Here is a 22177-nt window from a genome sequence, read left to right as displayed (position 1 = left end):
ACAGATTGAATGACTCTAAATGGTGATTTTGTCATGACACAACACATACTATAATGCAGACAAATAAAATGTGCACCACTGAACTATCAATAAGGTTATGTCCTACACCTAGATTGAGTCAGATATCATGTTTACTTGATACATATATTTTTGCAACCTCTCAGAAAGACTGGGAAAGCAAAGAAGACACTCAGACTGGAATTCTGAGACAAATTTTAATGGAGCATCAACAACAGCAGACCTTAAATCAAAAGTGCTCACAAACAAATGAGCAGCAGGATGACTGATGTACATAAAATAAAGGCTACTGTTGGTCATCTTCCTTGGTGAAGCACGCGATGGTGGAGACAGTGTGACAGTGCCTTTGGTGAGAGAGTGTTCAGGAAAGCAAAAAATAACCACTTCTTGTCCATGTTACATTATCTCCTCACACTTTATATTCACAGTTCATTTACTAACAAACCAAATGACATTTTGGTATCATGGCGTTTCAGCAGGCTAAAAGTACAAACCATACAACTATGGTATCGTACCAAATCATGCTCACGTGTCTTCTGTGTCTCTTTTCTCTGACCTCCACATGTATCATCACTCTTCATTCAGTCTAACCAAGCAGAAATGTAACAAAACATAATCTTGGGGAAAAAAATCATTGCTTAAGTATCTAACTTTTACATGTGTTCATAAGAGGAACAGCTGTGCTTCCTCTGCCGAATGCTCTGTCTTTAAAAAAAAAGTGTCTCTATTCTCCAGAACCAAGTCGGGAAACAACACCATAGTAAAAAACAGCAATCTGTACTGGTGACGTGTTTGAGCATCATGCTCTGAGGAAGACTTTATGCTGAAACAGGTCAGCAGTTGTGCCAGCCTACTGATTGTAAATAAATTCATCCCAAGTACAAAACCTCAAAAACTCTTTTACCGGACTTGTTCCTGGAAAATGTAGACACCAACTTTCACATGTGTTGGAATTTCCAAACTCCACAATTTAATAAATTCAAGTCTGTTTCATTCATTAGTAATTAGTTATGTTAAACATTTAATCAAAATGACATGGCACAAAAAACAATTATTCTACTATGAAATAATTCCTTGTGCTTGCAAAATAAGTTAAAAAATAAACACATAAATCCTTTACTAACCCCTCCTGTCACCCCCACCCCGCTGTCCCCCTCACCCCTGCAGTTCCTTATGGGCCTTATTGAACTTTGACCTGTGTTCTTCTACAGGCACAGCCTCAGCCGTCTCATCTCCTCGGGCTGAGGTCCTTCGTGCAGCCTCGGGGCTGTCAGAGATGGGTATTTCGACGATCACTTTACCGCCAGGCCCGGTTGAGCAGTTTGACTTCTGCCAGGCGTTTGCTGATCATGGTGGCGAAGAAAAGAGCAAAAAGTACGCTGCTGATCAGCATGTAGTCGTAGTCATCTTTTAGTACGTCAAACTGCTTCGACGGATACACACGTGTCTGGTAGATGTCGAGACCATATGCCACCACCTACAAGGAAAAAAGTACCACTATCTTATTTTCCTTAAATTTAATTGAAGGGGGTGGAAACAGTGTGTCTACTACAGCTCTTTTGGATAGATTTGTCATTTACTGAGCACTCAGTACATCTATGTTGGTAATCATCATTTAATGTTTGACAGTATTGTGATGGCACTCACCAGACAGGTCGACTCTAGGCCAGAGGGGGCAGTGTAAATTCCTCGCACTCTTGATACAGTCTGATTGTAGTTGATAAACCACTCTGTACGGATCAGTAACTCTGGTGCGTAGGGTATCAGGTTCTCTTCACTGTAGATTAAGTGGTTAGAGAAGTTAGACAGGAAAAAAAAAAAAAACAAAAATCAGTGAAACGTTTCAAACCAAATCTGACTAAAGGGCTCACCGGCTTTGCTCAGACACGATTTCTGGCCTCCTAGGGTCAAGGAACATCTTGGGCAATGACAAAATCCCTCCTGATGGTAAGCCAACTGTGACAAAGCAAACCCAAAGAAACATTAATAAAAGGCAATGGGCCAAGCAATGTTTAGAAGACCTTTTCATTTACGAGAAAAGGTGGATTGTTCTCAAAATTGCATCTAACTGGAAAATCTGCGGCAGACAGCGATACATGCCACTGAAACTTACTGAGCAGATGGCGGCTGGTAATGCCCTTCTCAGTCAGAGTGGCCTCCATGGTAGAAATGGAGGAGGGGAAAATGTAAGATTGCTGAAGCACTTGAGGAGCATGTGGCCGATCCAGTGAGCTGAACACAGTGCTGTTGTAGAGCTCCATTCCTTCATACAGTTCGATTACAGAGAACTCGTTCCTGCGAGACTTGGTACTCCAGTATTCGTACTGCGGAGTCAAACAGAGGCAGGGGACACATTCGGTTGTTAGATCATGTGACCCTCTGGGCTTTCACCTGTGTTCCATGTCACCCACCAAGTGTGGGGTGTGCGACCAAGCAACAAAACAACAGAAGATGATCTTTATTTATTAAAAGTGACTGTAGCCGTCACCAGCACTCACCACCACCCAGTTTTCAGAGTGCACGACATGTACCGGTCCTCTGGCCTTTCTCTGGACAGCCTCATGGAAGATGCGACCAGTCACGCCATCAATCAACAGGATCCCAACAAAGCTGCGCTCCTGATGTAAGTCTGTGCTCTCAGTCACCACCGCCAGTAGATTGGGGTTCAAGTACTGTAAAAAAAAAAGAAAGAAAGAAAAGTTTTGTATAGTTATTGTACATTTTAGGGTAGTTATGTGAAAGTGCAGCTAATGAGTGCAAGAGTAGAATGAGTAATGTTACACGTCACAAAAATTATAAGCAAGGACTACGGTAAGGAGTGTAAAAAAAAAAAGTTGATTCTTGTTCAGAGTCTGTGGGAGAGAGGGAACATGATTCACTGGGGAAACAGTGACATGACGTACAGTGTTTCTTGTAAAGATGAGTTCTCAGTTTACATCATGAGACAGGGGGGTGACTCTGTCTGCATGACTGAAGTGGGAAAGACGAGGTACAACACTGACCAAATCCAGCACAAAAAGTAGCAATAGCATAATTTCTAAACTTTCTCAACAGTTTTACCAAACCACAGCGTTAGTAACGTTTTATGGGAAGTTACTGTACCTTATACAGGACACTACGGTCTCCCATTACTCTGCCCTGAGAGTGCACATGCTCATTGGGCCTTTTCCCTTTGACCGAAACAATCCTCTGCACCTCAGTTGGGATGACAACCTCCCAGATCAGCTCAGTGGACAAGTCCTGAGAACACAAAAATATCCAAATTTAGTCTTTTTTCCAATTAGTCAATGCTAGAACAAATATAATCCTCTATTGATTTCAATCAAATATACTATACTAAGTATTTGTTATATAAAATAGATTTGAATGTTCTTGATCACTTTTATCATGTTTTCCATTACTGAAATACAGAAGAAAATTGTCACTGCACTTATGAACAACAGAAAAACTGCAATCATCATTGTCATCTTTGGCAATCAAAAGCAGAAGCTTGGTGGTGGCTAGGGTTTCTAAAACCTGTCCAAAACTCTCAAACCTTAATATGGAAAGAACCTTGAAATACTGCGGAAAAAAAAAAATACAAAAAAAACAAACAAACAAAAAAAAAAAAGCAATGGTTCACTTGCCATTCGTAGCCTGTAGCCAGAAAGTCTTCCCTGGGCAGAGTCAATAAGGTAAAAGAATATGGATGAGGCCATCTCCTGGAGCTGCTGCAGTACATTCTTTGTAGAGGGAAAGGCAGACACCTGGGGAAAAATCAAAAGCATATGATTTTTACAAGCTATTTCCTGGTATCAAATGTCACTCATTCAAAACAGAATATTACTACAGACAGTTAAATTCTATATTTATACAATTGTGTACTTTTTTACAATCTGTGGACAGACAGAATTAATCAAAGAATGAAAAGCAAAAGGATCAGAGTTGCTGAGTGTTGGTGTGATGGGCATGGATACAAATGGCTTTGAAACACAACCTGTAGTATATGCAGTAGTTAATTCAGAATGTCGATCTGGTTTGCAGTTTGGCACTGACCTTGTACTGGTCATCAACAAGAAGCAGGACTTTAGCATAATCCTGGTCCATGAGTGGCAGCATGAGTGACTGAAGTATCGGCTGAGGCAGAGTGGGTGGAGTGATGTGACTCTTCTTCCCAAAGATGGGGTTAAATACATGGAGTGTGGCCAGGCCTGTGTCCTGATGAAAAAAAGAACAGAATAAACATTATATGAAATAACAAAAATAAATACACACCACTAAAATTACACATAGGTTTCAAAGTAAAGTAGAGCTGAGAGGCCTTGTTATTAAATACCTTGTCTTTGATGAGTAGTGTGCACTGTGGGGGATGAGGGAAGTGTGCAGTTGTCCGTTGCACCATGAGTTTGAAGGCCGCATTCGATGGGATGTTGTCCAGGTAGTGCCTCCACAAAATGCTGCCAGTCTTGCTGTCAATCCCAAAGAGCTTAACAGAAAAGAAGCAAAAGATCAACTGTACAGGAAAATGTGTGTTTCAAATAGGTCTGATGGAGTCTGTTTATTAGTACTTAATTTTACTAAAGGCCTGTATGATCTTAGACAAAATAAACACAACCTAGTTTGACCACAACTGTGCAGCACAGCTCGTCTCCCCTACACAACCACTACACAATAACTAAATGAGAAGGTAAGCTTTTGTTGCATACCTTCCCAGATGCAGTAACCATAACCATCATCTTCTGCAAGTTGAACTCATCTCTGGACAGATTCTCGATGGTCACATCATTTTTAACTTGACTGCGAGGCTTCCGTGCGTCATAGAACAGCTTCCAGAGGTGGCCGATCCAGGCCTGCAGCAAGATGAACTGAGAGGAGAGCCTCTTCAGCACCATGGACATAAGGCCGTCTAGACAAATTACAGCAAGGGCACAGAAGCTGCTTAATGACTTTCAGTGGATTCAATTCACATGTAAGCATGTAATTTAACAATCACAACTTATTTGAACTTTGTCGCTGCAGGCAAATCACAGGTGTACATCATTAAAGGGCTCTATCAATCACTGATCGCTGTGTAAGAACTAAAACACAGGAAAATAACACTTGTTACACAGCATATTGCTTGTATCATTAATAAAAGAGTGTATCAAACAAGACAGGTGCAATTTTACATTAACAATTTGTGAGAGTATTATAAGACTATATTCTAAAGTGAAATCAAGTGTTGGTTGGGGGGTGACCCAGAAAAAAGTTCAGTGGATGTTACAGAAGATTTTCAGTCAACAACAGGAGACTTTAATCTTTAGAAATCAAGTGTTTCTGAATAAGAGTAGAGAAGTCTGTTACCTTGAATAGCTGAATCCAAACGCAGCAAAAAACAGAGCAAAACAGAAGAAAGTGAAGCTAATAGCAACCAAATGATTCATGAACTCAGCATACCTAAGAATTGTTTTTTAACTGGCCAGCCACTTGTTGCAACCGCTAAAATAACAAAAAAGCTACAAGTCTGATGATTGAATACAGATGCTGGGAAGCTCAAGTAAAGGTACAAGCAACAATTCACATGCCTAAATTTCACTGTCAGTTCTAAATTAGTGGCCCATAAATGTCAAATTGATGTAACAAGCTTTATAAAATAACTCAAATTAGAAGTTTGACAACTTTTGTTGATGTTTCTAGAACACGCAGGCGAATTTGACTGAAAACAAGAGATAAAGTACTGAATCCTAATCCAAAGCAGAGACTGGTACTTAAAGATGGGAACTTGGGAATAAAGACAGGATTTTGGCTTGACATTTACCAGCCTTTTTGCCAAACTCTCCCTCCAGCTCTGCCTGCGTTCCTGTCAGGGGCAGATCCACCATTTCCATTGTCACCACATCTGACAGGGCCTCTTCTCTTGTCCACATTACACGCCCTGGAAAACAAGACTCATTATTGTTCTGTAATCACTCATTCCACTTTCCACACCCCGCGACAGTATGCAGTTTGTGCTGACGCTTTCTGTGAATTATGACATGACACACTTTTTTTCCCTCCTCATGCTTGTGGAAAGGACAAGATGATGTGTATATTATGAAAACTGAGACACTGTTGGTACTCCACACAGTGGTGAGATGTTGGCAGTATTCATGGTGATTAAGAGGTGGAAATATACCAAAATGTTATCATAAGGCAACGTCTGGCTCACCAGTGTTTTTGTACTTTGGAAATATGTATTTGTTCTTAACAGTAAACGCCACAAGGGATAGACTCTTCTCATAAATCAAAAGTTTCACCTATTGACCATTGGCTGGCTGTGATTCTCTACAACACACCACATGCAGACAACTATGAGGTCCAGACATTAGTGTAGTTGTGGGATCTGGCCAAACTACATCCCTGGAAAAAAAGCCTCCTTATTTTGTCTGTTATTTTGTTACCATGACAAGAATGTTTTGACTTTGGTGACCCTCAGTGGTAGAATCAAACGGACACTGACAGCAGTCCACACTAATACTTGAGATAACATTGTCTTCTATTTTCCCAACACTTAGAAAGCTTCCTGTTTTTACCTGGCTGTTGTAAGAAAGTGAGTGTGTGGTCTTCTGTCTGCACCATGACCCTGTAGCCAACAGAGTCGTCTTTCTTGAGGAATGCCTGTACATACAGCTGAAAGACAGAATGAAGATGACTTGAGATTGGAAAAAAAACAAAAAAACAAAACATAATTAACACCCTAAATCTTGATGTACATAAGTCAGCTCCCAAACTAAACCAATCTGCTCTGAAAGTAATCATGTTCAACTTTGTGTAAAATCCATGGCTGTGTGACTAGCTACACAATGATGGGGAAAAAAACACAGACAAACCTTCTCTGGTTTGCCACCATTAGGGTCCACATTAAAAATTAGTGTTGTGTCGAGAAGTCTGCGTCCAGTTTCTGCACTAAAGAGGTTAAGACTGCAAGCCTGAGGAGGAAACAGAAGAAACTGATCATTTTCATTTGACTTTAAAGACATCTCGGATTAAACTCAAAGACCTTTGAGTTTAAAGACTACAAACAATCCCTACAGCTTAACAGCCCCGTAAAAAGCCTGACTAGGAGGAGGTGTTTCTCAGCTTTAGCGTAACACATTTGATTTCATCATCAAGCTTAATCAATACAGCAATCACATATCAAGCACACAAGGGGACAAATAAAAGTACAAAACCTGCCGGAAATATACTGTAATGTGAGCACAACAGCAAAACACATACTTAACTAATCTGTATAAATGATTTCTCATTAACTCACAGTTTTATTCTTGGGTGACATGACAGCAGCAACAGTCTTCTCTCCAGTGGTAGCAAATGAAACCAGCATTGCCTATGAATCAAGACAAATTAAATGCATCTTCAATCATTTTCACAAACTGGCTCTTGAACTAACAACTGCAATATCTCAGTATGACACACTGAGATATTCTCTTTTTTAAATGCTAAAAATATATATTACATATTAGAAAAGTATTGACTTGGAGCCTAAAAATAAGGACACGTTTTAAGAAAATACTGTGAATTTTGCCTTACAGATAGCCTGGTTATTTGTAAAATTTCCATCTGTAGATGAACCCAGCAATTTGCATCTGACAGTCAAATACTTGATCAAGAAACATTTACATTTAGACTTGTAATTGAAGCTTTTTCCTAGAGTGACATGCAGTACAATAACTGTAATACCAGAATGAGCTAACATTCTTGAAAAGAGAACATTAAAAACAACAGGTAGACTGGATTTTCATTTTCAGAATGTCAATCTTGTGTGAGATGGAGGTGTTATGTAGAGAAAGTTATGTACCGGCTTGAAATCCCTCAGTGTAACAATCTGACCATTGTTGAGCTGGAGAAGCAGGTAGTGTTCTGGCCCGAGCTGGAGGAAGAACTCTGGCAGCGGCGGCCGAGCTGGGTTGGGCTGGGTGGACATCAGTGCTGGATGGAAGCCAGGGGCAGCTTCAAGTCCCAGTGACTAAAAGACAACAAATGGGAACACACTGTAAAATATGGACAAACATATTCATACAGAATAATAGATAAGTATATAACAAGAGACAGTTCTGTTATTTTAGTAAAGAAATGCTGAGAAAAGAGAGAATTGGGGACCAACCCAAACCAGAGCAGAGAACACACATGGTCATTTCCATGTGTTCCATTTCCAAAGTGAAAAGTTTTATTGAATTTGTTTTATTTTGGTGGGTACCTGTAGGGGGATTTGGGTCATCTGTGATTGCATGTGTAAATCAAGAATGTACAAGGACACAGTTGCAGAGTCTACACATGTCAAAATCCCCTGGCCGACCACTGCACAGCTGGCCTGTATGTTAGACAGCCACGGAGCTTCGACTGAGATCTGAGGACAACACAAGCAGACACGTCAAAAACAGAGTTTTATTTATATATTGCTACATTACTTTGGCTTTTTTTATGCAGTTAAAACAATGATTATGTTTAAGTCTAAGTTATATAAGAATGACATTATGTATCTTCTACAAAGCATTTATACATTTAATATTGATACAATGGATCAAGATTACCTGCTTGATTATCTCTCCATCCTCCACACTGTAAGCAACAATAGTAATGTGGGAATGGGGAACGAGTCCCAGTGCATAAACTTCACCATTTCCACCAGAATACACAGCCTGGTAATCCACAGTTTCACTGTAAAGATAAAAAAGACAGACAGTTACACAATTGTTATATACAAACATTGTTTATAAAGTTAGCTGTTAATTGTTATATAGTGAAATGTTATGTACATGTTCATTCATTCATTTATTTTTGATTTGATTTTTCAAAATGTTTGGGTGTCACTAACGTGTGTATCAATAAGAAATTATCAAAATGATTATAATCAGCTCTTTTTGATTCAGCATATTTAATATTGCTATCATTTCCCCTCATTTACATACTATTATAACAATAATGGGAACCTCGACCAGCATTTTGTGATATAGATGGCACAAAAGCATTCAATCTGACAAAGTACTTAATTTCAGGATAGGCATTTTGTCGATGAAGAGAATTTAGCATTAAAAGTGTGTAGGTATAAACGTGGCTTTAAATATTGACACATTAACTTAAAAATTATGGCTTTTTACCTTTCTGGAAGATTCTCTATCCATTTCTGATGACCGTTAGAAAGGTAATGTAGAGATATGGCAGTTTTCTTCAAGACAGCCACATGTTTCACTGTGTCTTGCTGTCCAACCAAACATGCGGACTGGAAACTAGATGTATAATACAAGCAGTTAAGACCTGGTCAAAAATAACAGTAATTATATACTCAATCACTGTCAGTCAAAAAGATAATCACCTGCCAGAGTCAAGCACAATCTCCCAGTTCAAACCACCCACATTTATCTCCCAGGAGCGCAGCAGACGGCCATTACCAACCACCAGCACCGCATCTAAGAGACAAAAACAGTTTAATACGTTTCTGGGTTCAGTGGAGGTACTAAAAGTTCTGTAAGATAAACTGCAATGAGAAAAATCACCTTGTCCATGTTGCAGGAGAGCATCAATGTTTCCCTCTGGTCCTGTCTTATCCACATGTCGCCAGACTGTAGCAAACATTGACAAACAAGTAATTTAATCATTAATATCACTGTTATGTACTTGGCCCAATAGGACCGTCTCATACCAGGGAGTACCAAAATACTCACAGAGTTCTCCAGTCCTGGTGTTGAGTGCAGCAAAAACATTCTTCTCTGTTGCCAGAAGCACCTTTTTGGATGACTGCACGTGTGTGTCAAAATGAGAAAAACGAACCTTGCCTACATATTGTTGCCTCCTGTGAATCACAAAGGAGAGGCGTCAGAGGGTCAACAAGCTGGCTAAACCAATGCTTGTATCACTACAGGGATCAAACACCAGCAAAAAAAATAAACAAATAAATAATTAAAAAGTGTATTCATGGAAGGTATAGGTTACTGGTTATTATCAGTTTGGTTACAAAGCTTTCCAAATGGTTAGAAAAAATTTTCATTCACATTTACTCTTTGACTCTACTGCACCATAAGTTTCCTCAAGACAAATTTACGACAGCGCCCATGGCTAGATAGCAAATAAAATTTCTTGCATTCATTTTATCTTATTTTTTGGCCTGTTCTCTCATACAAAGTCCAGTACAAACACACCGGGTCGCAGCTACTGGCTGTGACAGGTGTTAGCATTAGCATCTCCACGTTAAATCATTACTCTAAATAGCGCACATATTTGATTGGTTCGCTAGATTCGTCTTACCAGTCAAATTTTCCTACTTGATCCTCAAACACAGCCTCGATAGTGCCGCATAAAATAGTAAATTTCAGGCACAACAAAATTAGCTTTGCCATTGCACCAGTAGCTTTGGCTTGCTCTTCAAGGGAAGGAGGAAGTCGGAAGTTGACTGGCTTCCTTTTTGTCTGGTGACTGGGAGGTGGTGCCTCCTACAGGCGAGGAAAGGGACATAGCTCCGATAGATGTAACACAGCAACGCAGCAAACATGAATGAATTTTAAAATGTTTACCCTTTACCTATCTGCAGAAGTTCAAATAACATGGTGTGGTGATAATATTGTTCCATGTAATAAAGTCAATAGCTTTGTCCAAGATAAATTGATCCTCTTTCGTCTTTTTTGCAATTAGGCTTTTAAAAGTAGAATTATTTCCAGAAATGTGTGGATACCATACCATACATTTTATGTATTTTTGAAGGACAAGTCAGAAAATAAATAAATGAATAAATAAATACCGCGAATATGAGAAATCACAGCCTACAGGGCAAGCCTGCATATTCGTTTTTAAAGTAGTTTGCTCTCTGAACATCATGTTTTTCAAAAGAAACTTTTCCCCTATTTAGTTCTGTGAAAAACAAAAATATTTATGTCATATGAACATGGCCAATCATACTCTCCTCACAGGTTAAAAATCTCATTCTGGACCTAAAAAAATATACACTTCCGATTGAAATGGTATTTGTTTACTGTTGTCAGAAATTATATCAATAATTGAATACACTGTTAATATTAGAAAGATTACTATAATACTAAGGTAGCATGGGACGTAAGTACAATAATTATTTCTTATTATATTGGACCATCATTGGTTCAGGAGGTAATCAATGCAGTCAGCAATGTTAAGGTGCCATCACTGCTACAACCCCAGATTTCAGTGACAGCTGTCCGATCTGCTGAATGCACATAAACTTTTACTCACAAGAATGCTAAAACATGTTTCTTGACATGAAATGACATAAATTGAATGTTGCTCAACATGCGCAGTCAATGACAAGGAGAAATAAGTGACGTGTATGGGTGATAAACTTTATTTGTGTATGGGAAAGGTGTTGTTTTGTTTTTAAGTGCAAACCGGGAGTCTCATTATTACCTCTTGGGACTGTGGGATGGAATATTGATCCTTGGAGACAAACAGTAAATTTTCAGCCCGACTCATCAGATTTTGTGCGCCCCCTGTGATTTACCTTCACAGTTTCTTCTTCCAGTAGCTAGTTTTTTCTAAGGGATTTCAAGATGGCGTCGAGCGGAGGAGATGGGGAACACGAATGGACAGCGGCAGTGCGGCCGCTTTTATCGGCTTCGTACACCGCTTTTGAAACGAAAGAGCTACCTCAGCTTATTGGGTCTATAATCAACAGGTAACCGGTTACATGTCAATCATTTTTGGGTCTGTATTTGCTCGTATACTGGCCGTGTCCACCCAGGAGTTAGCTGGCTAGCTAACTTGCTAACTTAGCTCGGTTAGTTGAGTTCGATGGGAAACGTTACCCACAAAGCTAACGTTAGCGGCTACCAAGCTACCTGAGCTTAGCTTGTACTGGCACCGAGTCAGTTGCTGACGTTAGCTAACATGCTAACGTTAGCTAACTTACTCAAAATGTTGTGTAGCTTGTACAGACTGATAGCTCATAAACGATTTGAAACAAAGCACGACCCATGACTGATGGACGTTGGTCTTTACTTTAACGTTATCGCTGTGCAAACGTTGATCGACGTCGCAGTATAACGTGTAGGAATTTTGCTTCATCATTAGCTAGCTAACACAAACATTAGCCAACAAGCTAACTGATGGGCCTTCCAAACGGACTGGATAGCGTAACGTTGTAATGGCCACAGTAATATTTGACTACGTCAGCCAACTTAACTTAGCTAAATGTGATTCGGCTTGTGTGCTGAGCTTGCCATATCCAGTCTACTCGGGCATGGCCATGGACTGTTTATGTGTTAGCTGATTCACAGCCCGTCAGTTTATCGTTATCTGCTGTGTCTGTCTGTGGTTGGGTGGAAAGTAGGCGGAGACCCTGTACTGTCCACTCAGTTTTGGAGAGAAGGTGATGGGTTGCCGTTAATGTATTGTCATTCAAATGAAAATCTAGCGATGTTGTTGCATATTCAAATGTATAACCCAAGTTGTTGTAGGAAATCCGACATTGTGTTAAACCTTTTTTGGTGCAGTGGCTGTCATGCAGAAGGAGCTTGTCTCCGGAGACGAGTGTCACATCCACGCACAGTCATTGTCGGGGAACTTTCACTGATTTTCTAGGTAGTCTGTGTACATTCCGCACACGCATACAACACTACGAGTTGATTATCAAGTCAACAGCACCTGCACTGTGCGTTAGCCAGGTTGTCACCTGACACTTCTGTTCAGTGGTGACATCAGCTGATACCTCTGGGCATTCGAGTGAAGAGCTTCCTGCTGTGTTTTATAGGTTTCATTTTCCGAAGCAACGACCGATGAACCATGAGTTTGTTAGTTTCGTCATCAAGTAAAACAAGCAGTCAGCAAGCATCAAATTTAAAATGATTTTAGGATTCTTGTGTGAGGAGTACCTACTATCCACACAGTCCATTATGTAGTGCTCATGTTGGAAAAATTCCTTTTTAGTTGAGTAACTATGACAAGCCTGTTTATCACTGGGCCACAGGTGTTTACAGAGTGCAGGAAAAATTAAACCACACTAAAAGAAAGTTCTACTAATTTCAGTACAAAGGTCATGTTTTTATCTCTAATTAGCTATTTTCTTAGGGGTTTGTAATTTTGTGGACGTTAAAGAAATAGGTATGTCGTTATAGTAATAAAAAAATAAAAGCCATTATAAATGTCTTAAACTTCATTTTACAAGGTGCATCAACATTGAAGGATCTGTCAAAAGATTTTGGTTGCAGTTATGGAATTTGGAGGAAGTTGCTGTCCTTTGACCTGAGAGATCTGGCAGTTTGATAAAGTAGTAGCATGATGGGTATATGATACAGTCCAGACCATGACCAGACCATGCATGCTTTATACACCTTGAGTGAAACCTTGGAATGGACTGTACTTATATAGCGCTTTTCTAGTCTTTTCGACCACTCAAAGCGCTTTACACTACAGATCACATTCACCCCATTCACACACATTCATACAGCACATATTCTATATTTAATGTGCTTTCTAAACACATTCACACACCGATGTGAAACACACACATCGGAGGCAATTTGGGGTTCAGTATCTTGCCCAAGGATACTTCGGCATGCAGACTTCTGATTGGTGGACGACTGCTCTACCTCCTAAGCCACAGCCCCCCCTTGATATCAGTGATGAACAGGAAGCCAATGGGGTTGTTTGACAACTGTAATATGGTTACACTTAAGTCTAAAGGGGTTATTTTCAGAAGTCTAGCAGGTCTGAGGTGTTTTAGGCATAATGTCACTGCACCATTACCCACTGGACAATTTATAAAGCAGGTATTAGCATGTGGCTTAAATGTTTGTTGGAGGTGTTTGTTTCCCTCATCCTGGTAATGTGCAGCTTCTCTGTGGCCAGTAGTTCAAAGCTTGTTTTAGGAGAAGCTTGAGAAAAGCTGATTGTGTTTTGTAGTTTTTGAAAGCACGGATGTTTTCTGTGTATTTATTTGTTTTGGTGATTGTAGATACTTCGAGGTGTATATTGCCATGGAGTGGCACACTGAAGTAGTTTTGTACTGGCACTTGAGCAGATTAATGTGTTGGATACTGCAGAGAAACACTCACTGGTATGCAGGATATAAATTAGGGGAAAAAAGGGTTCTTGTCCCTATGAGGGATTTATGCTAACAGCAGGTTAGCTACACAGGTCAGTTCCAGCAACATTTCCTTCTGCCTGGAAGTACGTGATCAGATCACAGATTGAGGAGGTGTCACTTGGCTCAGGCAGTTTGTGTCAGTGCTGGAAAGATGGTGTAGGACACTGATGATGTCTGTCAGCAGAAGTACTGCGTCAGAGCAGTGTATTTGCAGGTGTTTTTAGGACATTGAATAGGCTAATCTTAAGAGCATAATTAACTATAAAGTGGTGTTCCCTTGTGGCAGACTGCAATTAGCAAAAGAGGGGTTCTGTCAGACATTTTAGAGAAGACTACATACATGGTGTTCCAGAGGGCAATAGACTGTGTAATGTCACTACACTGACAGCCAGGACCAGTTCTTTTTATTGGCTTGTGACATGTGGCTAAATACAAGTGTGCCTATAGAAAAATAATTTCTCCAGTTCCATCTTAACAGTTACTAACCACAAAAAGGCAACAGACACAAAAATGAATCAGAAGTACCAAACATAATGTCACACCATTTCATTTATTATCACTTGCGCAGTGTTAATTATGACATCTGAAAGTGTGTTCATCAGTTATAGATTTTTTACCCCGTCCACATTTTTGGCAAATAACTGTCAGAATCAGAATCAGAATCCTTTATTAATCCCTTGTGGGAAATCGTTGCATTGCAGTGCTCCATTCCACAAATACAGTACAGTACAGTACAAGTAAGTCTGGGTTGTAGGAAATTATTTGACTGTTGCTAAGTGTTATAAGTGGCATTAGGTTCACTGTACTGAAGCGTTTCTCTTATAAACATCATGAAACAATCTGTCTCTCTCAGCTCTCTTCTCCAAAAAGAGAAATATGAAAAAAATGTTCTATGAAAAGTCACATTTGACAGTATTTAACGAGATACTTCACTTGTCATTTGCAGTGAATCAGACATTCTTCACCACGACAAACAGTATGAGCCTTTCTACTCATCATTCGTGGCACTCTCTGCACATTACATCACCACAGTATGTGGACAAAGTATGTATTTTTCCATTTCTTCTTTGTAATAGATAAAAAATTGCCACTGCCATTCAACTAGAATATTTGAATGGGTAGTTTTTCTTCGAACCAGTAAATTATTTTTACTCTGTCTTCCTAGTACCGAGAAATCAGTTGCTGTCGGTTGCTGCCGCGTGCAAAGTATTGATTGAATTCTCATTGCTGCGCTTGGAGAACCCAGATGAGGCATGTGCCGTATCACAGGTAAGAGAAACAAACTGCAGGAGAGAGTATAATGTTGTGGGACTGGATTCAGTGGATGATTTTTCATTTTTAAGTTTTTTTTTTTTTTCATTTAAACTTTTTTACATCTTCTGCTGTATTTGCTGCTGGAATGTAATTTCCGAGGAGTCATCCAAAGATCAATAAAGTCGTCTAAGTCTAAGTCTAAGTTTACATTAACTTGTTTTTCCTGCTTGTATGTTCATTTTCTATTTAAAAGAACATGAATCAGCCAGTTATATTCTTCATTTTCTCCTCAGAAACACCTGATTCTTCTAATAAAAGGACTTTGCACTGGCTGCAGCAGACTAGATCGCACAGAAATCATTACTTTCACTGCTATGATGAAGTCTGCCAAGTTGCCTCAAACCGTCAAAACCCTTTCAGATGGTAAGTGTCTGTGTACTTTTAGAGATGAACCAAAGTTAAACAGTACCTAACTGATTATGACACAGCATTACTCACAGTCTTGCACAAAGGCCTATGGGAATATTGTCTCAATTCGCCTGTCAGTAAATAATCTTCAGGAATTGACTAGCGCAAAAGCCTGGTAGAGACAGACACAGCTAATAACAATTTTAATGGATTATGGATTTGTGATCTTCAAAGGTTTGGGATGTGACTGAGAAAATTGTTTCCTTGTTCATTTAATAGTGGAGGATCAGAAGGAGTTGCCCAGTGCTGTGAACCCAGAGCTTCGACAAAAAGAAGTACAAATGAACTTCTTTAATCAACTGACTTCAGTTTTTAACCCTGACCTTACCACCATCTTGGCCTCCCCATCAGCAGCACAAATGCAGGCAAGTGTTAGAGACCAGCCCTCTGGCTGCTCACTCTGTTACTATCACAGAGCTGTTAGCCACAACAGCTTGTTCAAGTTTCCTCTTAGCAGTATTCTGACTGAAAATAAACTCACTCTTAACCCTAAAACAGCTGCTCTTTGACTGCATTGACGGTCATATTAAATCATCATAATTGTTATGTTTTTAACTCTTTCCAATTTTAGGCTGAGAGCGATTGCGATGACCAAACCACAGATCAAGCTATTCAGGCCAAAATGAAAAATGCCTTTGTCTCTCAGAATGTGTCAAGCTTACAGGAACTTGGTGAGTAGTACCATGTTGCTTTATTGCAGGACAGTGTTGGCTTATTGACACTAAGTAGTAATTAATATGGATAGGTAATTGCTAAATACATTTTTCTGTGTGTCTGTATAGCCACTTGAAGTATTCACGTTTTGTTTACAATAAAGTTATTTCCAAATTGAATTTCAGTTTGGAATTTTAAGGCCTCTCAGTGTAATCCGTCTGCTGATGCCACTAAATATATGAAACACAGACTCAAAACATTAGAAGTGTGAAGCACCCATCACCTTGCAACAGTATCCTGCTGGTAATTTATCAGAATCTTGCTTCAGCATGTTTTACCTTGAGCTTATCAGGCCACACGACAGTTACTAGTGTTAATATTTTGCTATCATAAGTGAGAAAAATTGTACTCTAGAGCTCTAAAGTACCTTTTTTACTTAACATTTTAATGTCATATGGTACGTTTTTTTGTGTCTTTTCTCATTAGAGTTAATAGTTTTTTTTAATAACTTGTGTTTCCAGGTGGGTCTGAGAAGTTGCTACGAGTGTGCCTCAACCTGCCCTACTTTCTGCGCTACATCAACCGTTTCCAAGATGCTGTATCAGCCAACTCTTTCTTTATCATGCCTGCCACAGTGGCTGATGCCACTGCTGTTCGCAATGGGTATTTTATTTTTTTTTTATTAAAATGTTCTACAGTAAAAATATGTATCATTATATCATGCGTTACTATGAACAAGCAATATAATCAGTTTAAGTTTCTGCGTATTTATTACACGACTGGTGTTTGGAAAGGTTTTTCCTTCCAAACATCCAATTAACTTTCTGTACTTGAAACCTGTACCCAGATTTCACTCACTGGTGATAGACGTAACCATGGCTTTAGACACACTTTCCCTGCCTGTGCTGGAGCCCTTGACACCAGGAAGATTACTGGATATGACTGTGCTGGCTTTGAGCTGTCTCTATGCTGGTAGGTGATAACTCTGAGTTAAATAAAATAATACTGTATTTTGTTCAACAAACAAACAAGGAGAAATCATTAACAGGGAAGCAATAGCATTTTTCTTCTACAAACAACAATTTCAAGAGACCATGGAAACAGTGCAGTAATCTGACATGTGCTGGAAAGTACTAGCGCCCCTAGTCATTCCCCCTATTTCATCAGCAACTGAATGCAACAATTTCCTAGTCTTTCTTTGAATAGTGTTGAAAGTCAAACTGGTAAATGTAAAAACCGTTTTTACCCATTTAGGTGTGAGTGTGGCCACTTGCATGGCCATTCTGCAGGTAGGAAGTGGCTTGCAGCTTCGATCTGCCTCCACTGGAACTAAAGAGGAGGACTATGAAAATGACGCAGCAACAATTGTCCAGAAATGTGTGAGTATTATGATTATATACAACATGGTCAGTGTAAGCTCATATATTAGTTATGAGACAATGCCTGGTGTTACATAGAAACCTAATTCACTGTTGCTACTCACAAGTTTTTACACAGACCATATATACTGACTTCAAATACTGAAAAAATTGTGGGGAGATATATTTGTATTCTGACTATGTCTACACAGAGGGTATTATCTCATATCACATCACACTGCATCAAATCTCCCCCTATGTTTCCTTATAAATAACTAATGACTGCCTTCCAAGCATGTGTGTCTTAACAAGACACGGCACATTGAAAATGGTAACAGGTACAAAATTTGTGTTTGTAACAGCTGGAGATCTATGAGATGATTGGACAAGCCATCAGCAACTCCCGCAGAGCTGGAGGAGAGGTTAGTACCATGGTTGAGCCCTATACTAGATTATAGTACAGTGCCTTTGGATTTCCTTAGACTGTGCCACTTGAGACATTTACTGTTTTTGAAGCTAAACTAAGTGTTGAATTGTGTGTGAGCTGTAAATTCTTGTTTTTCTTACTTATTTGTATATACAGCATTATCAGAACTTCCAGCTGCTTGGAGCCTGGTGCCTTTTAAACAGCCTGTACCTGATTCTTAACCTGAGCCCAACTGCCCTGGCAGATAAAGGGAAAGAGAAGGATCCCTTGGCTGCCCTGCGTGTCCGCGATATTGCTGCTCGCACCAAGGATGGCGCCGGATCGCCTAAACTTGGTCCTGGCAAAGGGTAATTTCCCATGAACATGAAATAGAGTAGTATAATCTTTCTAGTGTCATTGTGGCTCCATTGTATTTTTGGATTTTCATCAGTTACACTGTTTTTAAAATTTGTATAGATAAAGGTTTTGGCAGTGGTTCCTGCTATGAAATGTCATGTATTTTGTCCAGGAACCTTAGTTGGTCACAAGAAAGCATTTTATTTAGAATTAACTATTTCTGGGTATAGAGTGAATTAGGTTTGTGTGTATTAATTATTTTTGTCTTTTTGTTATTTTTCTCAAGACACCAAGGGTTTGGAGTTTTGTCTGTTATCCTGGCCAATCACGCCATCAAACTTTTGACTTCGCTTTTCCAGGATCTGCAAGTTGAGGCTCTCCACCGGGTAAATGAAGTACTTACTTTATATTCTTCCTTCTTTTAAAGAAAATATCCATTATTTTACAACATTTGTCTTCATAGTGTACTTGAGGCCTGCATGATTACAAGCACAAAACTTGACTTGTCACTATCATTATAGAGCTTGTGGACATGAACCCTATGCTGGAAACATTATATTGAATGCTAATGTGGCTAATGAAATATGAACTCTTATCCTGTTGTTTAAAGAACAAAAAAACTTCCCGTTCTTCAGTCAGGTTGCCAACATGACTTCTCTGTATGACTTCTCAGTTGTTTTGGCCAAATCATGTCACATTTTCAAGAGATAACAAAAAGCAGACATACAGGTTTTCCAATCTACTTACAGAGGGAAAGTATCCTTAAAAACATATTTAAAAAAATAAAAGTATATATAAAAGTATCTAAGTGTATGCAAGAAAAACTTTGAAACCTATATTCTTTGAGAGTCGTGTTTCTTTATTCCAATCCCTCCATCATTCCACTTGCAGGGTTGGGCAAGTGATGGGCCACCAGCCGAGCTCAACATCATGGCACAGAGCACTTCCATCCAGAGAGTCCAAAGGCTCATCGACTCTGTGCCCCTGACCAATCTACTCTTCACCCTTCTCTCCACTTCCTACAAAAAGGTACAATCATTTCTATTCACATATCTGTGATTTGCATAATTGCTAGTTATGTTTTGTTATTAATTTCACCATGCAGTGTGATATAACCCAAAAGGTGACATATAAATTACAGTGGATGGATATAGACCTAATAAAATATACATAAAAAACAAAACAGGTACTGTGTTACAAAACATTTGATGGAACAAAAACTGAGAAATATACTCTACATACAATTTGTCCAACAAAATTGGTGGCTGATTGAAAGAAGTACAAAATGTGTGATGAAAGATTGAGAGGTATGATCATGATGTAAGTCTGCTGTTGTTTTCACTGCTATCAGGCTTGTGTTCTCCAACGGCAGAGGAAGGGCTCAGTCAGCAGTGATGCCAGTGCTTCTACAGACTCAAACACCTACTATGAGGATGATTTCAGCAGCACAGAGGAGGATAGCAGTCAAGGTATTTTATCTTTTTGGATTTAAGCAGTTATATCAGCACTTCAGAAAGCTTCCTTAAAATTAAAAGTTCATGCTAGCGTCTGCACCCACATAGCAGCTTTAGGTCTGCTCTGGACATATCCTGGACATGATTTTAACTAAAATCCTGGCTGTAGGAGCACACATGATATGAGGAACAATGCACATATTTTTCTGCACAGCACTGATAATACAGGAACAACACAATTCTTATTAAAAAAATATGAATTTGTAGTTACATAGTACTAAAATGCAGTTAAGCAAAACAATAAGACAGGTGGCTATTGGGGTGTTGAGTGAATAAAATGATGACATAGCCAAAAGTAGTACATTATTGATAGCATTTGATAATGCAAGGATTTTATAGAGTGTGTTGAGCCATAGATGTCTCATGGTCCCAAATGATCAGTTATATATCACATTTAGATGCATCAGAGTATGGGCCATAAAAAGAAGGTATGATCAGTGCCTCATCTAATTGTAGATGTGATGGAGACACACCTATGTTACTAAGAAGCCAGTATGCCATAAGGTTGGTGTAATGTCATCAAGGTACGCCTCAGATTTCTTTCCATCACAGTGTGGATGCAGGTGCTGAAAGCAGAGTCGTGTTTGTGTTTGATCTCTGAGCTAGTGTCAGTGCTGAGCTGTATCAGCAATGCAGTGAAACAGGTGTGCTGTCAGCGGATCAGTCAGTCAGGTTATGGCAGCAGTGAGAGGGGTAAACACATACACATGCATACAGTTTCGCAATTACATTTTTTTTGTCCCTTCATCACACGATGACAGTGTAGTTGACAGTTTCTACTATTTCAGCAGAGAGAAGACAGGAGAAGACAAGTGCAGCTTGTGTTTCAGGTCAGCAGTTTTCTGTCCTTAGGTCAAAGACTTGGTGTCCACTTCACTGTCCTAGATTCATTTTGTTATTGTATGTCTCACAATTTAGGCTCTGAGCTGTGGCCCTAATAGCTTAGAAAATGACAGAGCCACAGATGACGAGGCTTTGGCAAAATAGCCCCATCTCTGAAAGGTGCTTTGTGTTGTAATTGACATGAACTAAATTTAGATTTTTTTTTGTCAAAGAAGTTCATCTGTGGCTCAATGTGGTCCAAAGGATAATACCAGTGGTGTTGACATGTGGGTGCTCATCATTGTCTTTACAAGCATTAAAACCTCACAACAGAGCTGGGTGATAAATGGAAAAGTCACTGATACTAACATTTCTACTAACCGAACAACTAAATTTCCTCCTCCTGGTACGTTGAATAAAAAGATTTTTCCGTGTGCTTTCGTGAGCTGTTTCCTAAAAGCACTGTCACCCCTTTGTCATCCAGTCTGTGCCCCTGCTTTGTCCTGTAGTTTTCCTGTACAATCATTCCAAATAAAGCAGCTTCTGACATGAGGAACACTAATGCTTTAATAGTTCATAATAAACATGATCTCTCTGCAGATATTTTATGGCAGACTTAGATTGTAGTTAAAGGTCAACTTTTGTAAACATTACTTAAGCCATACCTCAGATTGTATTAATTTTTTCTTTGGTCATTATACTCTTCTTACTTGTCATCCCACTACTCGTCACAAATGTCTGGAAATGTACTAAATATAAAAATACTGTAGCACCCACATCAAAACAGTGGTATTATTCTTGAATATGACAAATTCAAGTTGTGCTTGTAAAAAATGGGCTTAAACACACTATGCTACGTCTTGCTGTCACCTGAAAAGTTATGATTTTTGTATGTTGCATGCAGATGTGAATATCAACTTAAAGTGATATTCTTTGAAAAGTTTAAAGTTGTTTCTTGTTTTTGTATTTGAATTAATCTGTACATACTTCAACTGGCTACGACTGCAATCAGATGCTTTTCAAGTCTAATCATAATCTTGCTAAAAATACATTTCATTGATTCATATCTAATTAATTGGGTAGCCTTGTGGGGCCACTACCCCATGTGAGGGTTGAGTGCACTGCCAGTTAGGTGGCAAGTAAAGGCAGGGGCCTTGACGGACCAACCCCACTCTCTGATGGGGAATCAGCCAAGGTTAAGGTTGGTAAGGAGGAGGTTGAGTGATAAACTACATTTGGTTGGACTCAGTTCTGACACCGAAGCCCTGGATAGGAGCATTGCTCA

The 22177-nt window shown here is 39.3% G+C and overlaps 2 protein-coding genes across 14 annotated transcripts in view; one reads left to right on the top strand and one right to left on the bottom strand.

Moving 5' to 3' along the window:
* Positions 1-201: 201 nt before the first annotated feature.
* On the bottom strand, positions 202-10414 carry emc1 (ER membrane protein complex subunit 1). Its single transcript, XM_018688866.2, has 22 exons — positions 10258-10414; positions 9678-9805; positions 9510-9575; positions 9329-9422; positions 9114-9242; positions 8547-8673; positions 8213-8362; positions 7814-7981; positions 7271-7342; positions 6846-6944; positions 6549-6645; positions 5795-5911; positions 4704-4903; positions 4334-4483; positions 4054-4215; positions 3645-3764; positions 3121-3258; positions 2517-2690; positions 2132-2342; positions 1890-1974; positions 1666-1795; positions 202-1495 (listed from the first exon to the last, which is right to left on the bottom strand). The coding sequence occupies exons 1-22, from the start codon at positions 10347-10349 to the stop codon at positions 1316-1318; spliced, it is 2889 nt and encodes a 962-aa protein (XP_018544382.1). The 5' UTR covers positions 10350-10414; the 3' UTR covers positions 202-1315.
* A 1081-nt stretch (positions 10415-11495) lies between these two features.
* The window catches only part of ubr4 (ubiquitin protein ligase E3 component n-recognin 4), a 49068-nt gene continuing 38386 nt past the window's right edge, over positions 11496-22177 (top strand). For 7 of the 13 annotated variants that reach the window (XM_051071144.1, XM_051071146.1, XM_018688850.2 and 4 more), the window contains exons 1-15: positions 11496-11650; positions 15006-15103; positions 15225-15328; positions 15607-15736; positions 16001-16146; positions 16353-16452; positions 16957-17098; positions 17283-17407; positions 17690-17814; positions 18156-18215; positions 18377-18567; positions 18843-18951; positions 19448-19585; positions 19908-20025; positions 20859-20900. In XM_051071144.1, coding sequence (XP_050927101.1) covers positions 11526-11650; positions 15006-15103; positions 15225-15328; positions 15607-15736; positions 16001-16146; positions 16353-16452; positions 16957-17098; positions 17283-17407; positions 17690-17814; positions 18156-18215; positions 18377-18567; positions 18843-18951; positions 19448-19585; positions 19908-20025; positions 20859-20900 — 1753 coding nt within the window. In that variant the 5' untranslated portion in view covers positions 11496-11525. The remainder of the gene's footprint in view (positions 11651-15005; positions 15104-15224; positions 15329-15606; positions 15737-16000; positions 16147-16352; positions 16453-16956; positions 17099-17282; positions 17408-17689; positions 17815-18155; positions 18216-18376; positions 18568-18842; positions 18952-19447; positions 19586-19907; positions 20026-20858; positions 20901-22177) is intronic. The other 6 variants (XM_051071145.1, XM_051071149.1, XM_051071140.1 and 3 more) reach the window with 3 other exon arrangements.

The sequence above is a fragment of the Lates calcarifer genome, linkage group LG6 (assembly GCF_001640805.2).
Source record: "Lates calcarifer isolate ASB-BC8 linkage group LG6, TLL_Latcal_v3, whole genome shotgun sequence".
NCBI classification, from domain to species: domain Eukaryota; kingdom Metazoa; phylum Chordata; class Actinopteri; family Centropomidae; genus Lates; species Lates calcarifer.
Note: the sequence above shows the minus strand (reverse complement) of the source record. Positions and strands in the feature narration are given on the sequence as shown.

Coding starts and splice junctions, on each gene's coding strand:
- emc1 (XM_018688866.2), bottom strand. CDS start 10,349: ATGGCAAAGCTAATTTTGTTGTGCCTGAAATTTACTATTTTATGCGGC. Junction 9,806..10,257: donor CAAGTAGGAAAATTTGACTG/GTAAGACGAATC, acceptor TGTGATTCACAG/GAGGCAACAATATGTAGGCA. Junction 5,912..6,548: donor CACTTTCTTACAACAGCCAG/GTAAAAACAGGA, acceptor CTTGTTTTCCAG/GGCGTGTAATGTGGACAAGA.